Source organism: Nansenia antarctica, assembly GCF_963989245.1.
Source record: "Nansenia antarctica genome assembly, chromosome: 1".
NCBI lineage: Eukaryota > Metazoa > Chordata > Actinopteri > Argentiniformes > Microstomatidae > Nansenia > Nansenia antarctica.
Genome location: NC_137674.1, coordinates 32,056,664 through 32,058,000, shown reverse-complemented (window position 1 = coordinate 32,058,000; position 1,337 = coordinate 32,056,664). Strand labels below are relative to the sequence as shown.

The 1,337-nt window shown below is 48.4% G+C and overlaps 1 protein-coding gene across 1 annotated transcript in view; it reads left to right on the top strand.

Annotated features, from left to right (window-relative positions):
• The window catches only part of LOC308175720 (formin), a gene marked incomplete at both ends in the record, with an annotated part of 86,528 nt that extends 85,191 nt beyond the window's left edge, over nt 1-1,337 (top strand). Inside the window, 2 exons of the mRNA XM_080550268.1 lie at nt 1,056-1,137; nt 1,293-1,337. Of these exons, the coding sequence (XP_080406394.1) occupies nt 1,056-1,137; nt 1,293-1,337 (127 nt within the window). The remainder of the gene's footprint in view (nt 1-1,055; nt 1,138-1,292) is intronic.

Sequence of the window (1,337 nt, the reverse complement as noted above, 5' to 3'; positions counted from 1 at the left end):
CCGGGGGCCGTCCCACCGCGGGACAGCAGACTCTCCTGGCGGCCGCCTGGCTTTACGGCCAGGGGACAGGGCCCGTTAAAAGGGCCTGTGTGTTCTAGGAGGACCGTTAAACATCGTCATGATCTGAGGGAACTCCTCCGAACTGGTGTGGCCCTGACGGCGGGTGTGAAGATTCATCGCATTAACCCAGGGCTGAGTGTCTGGAGCGAGGGCAGGGAGAGGGGCGATGACAGGGGAAAATGAGCCTTGCGGTACTTGTGGCACATGGGGGTGTTTTGCTATGTGTTGGTACGAGAGAGAGAGGGGCCTGGTAACTATTATGTTGACATGGACGACTTGATGTTGCACCAAGAATCCCAGCTTGTTTTGGTGTCTATTATTCACTCCGTAAACAGCCGTTTCAGTGCTGTTTGGAGCTGCTGATATAGTGTGTGTGAGTTCTGGCTGAAGTTAATGATTCGCCCTTCCTTTTTCCCGTGGATCCCATGTGTGCTCTCCCTTAATTGTTTACTGGGCAATCATGTCCCATATTACCCACAGCTGATTGTGCTTATGTACAATTAACTTTATTTTAAATACTCTTTGCACGCCCATAAAACTCAAGTGTTTTTTAAAGACGGTCTCATTATCTCATCGACCCACTGTCCTTCTCGACTCGTGGGTTTCATTTCACAACCCGGAGACTCCCAGAGAGGCTCAACACACAGTGAGTGTGACCGAGGGGGGAGTGCCCCAAAGGGGGATAGATTGTTGTGTTGCTGAATCTCCTTCTGAAACCTTCTTCTGGGACTTCAAGAAGGACCGAGGATCTTTTTTTAGCAAACTTGACTGGGCTGGTCTACAGGCCGGGCCGGCTGGCTGGCAGGAAGGAGTGTTTGTGTTTTGGCGATGACGGGGAGAAATATGCGAACCAGATAGATCGGTAGATAGATAGATCGCTCTATGCGGAATAGTTTTGTTTTTGTTGTTTTTTTTCTTGACTTTGATTTATGTGCACGCAGGCATTTTTCAAGTTTTTCTGATGTTAATTGAGGTTGATGTGTGTTCCCCTGCAGGCTGAAGGAAGCGCAAGAGAACATCAAGAAGATCACAGCTGAGAAGAGGGTGGAAACCAAAAAAATCAACGCCAACAGTCTGGTGAGAACTGGAACGGGACCCTGTCTGTGCCCGTTAACATTTCAGACTCCATGTATTTCATTTTGATTGTTAACATCGCTGCGTTTATTTTTATTTTTACGTTCAGGGTATGTTTTGTTTAAGCCCCCCTGTTTTCTTTGTTCGTTTGACAACAGAAAGAGAGACTGCGTCAGAAGGAAGCCAGCGTGTCCTCCAGCTGA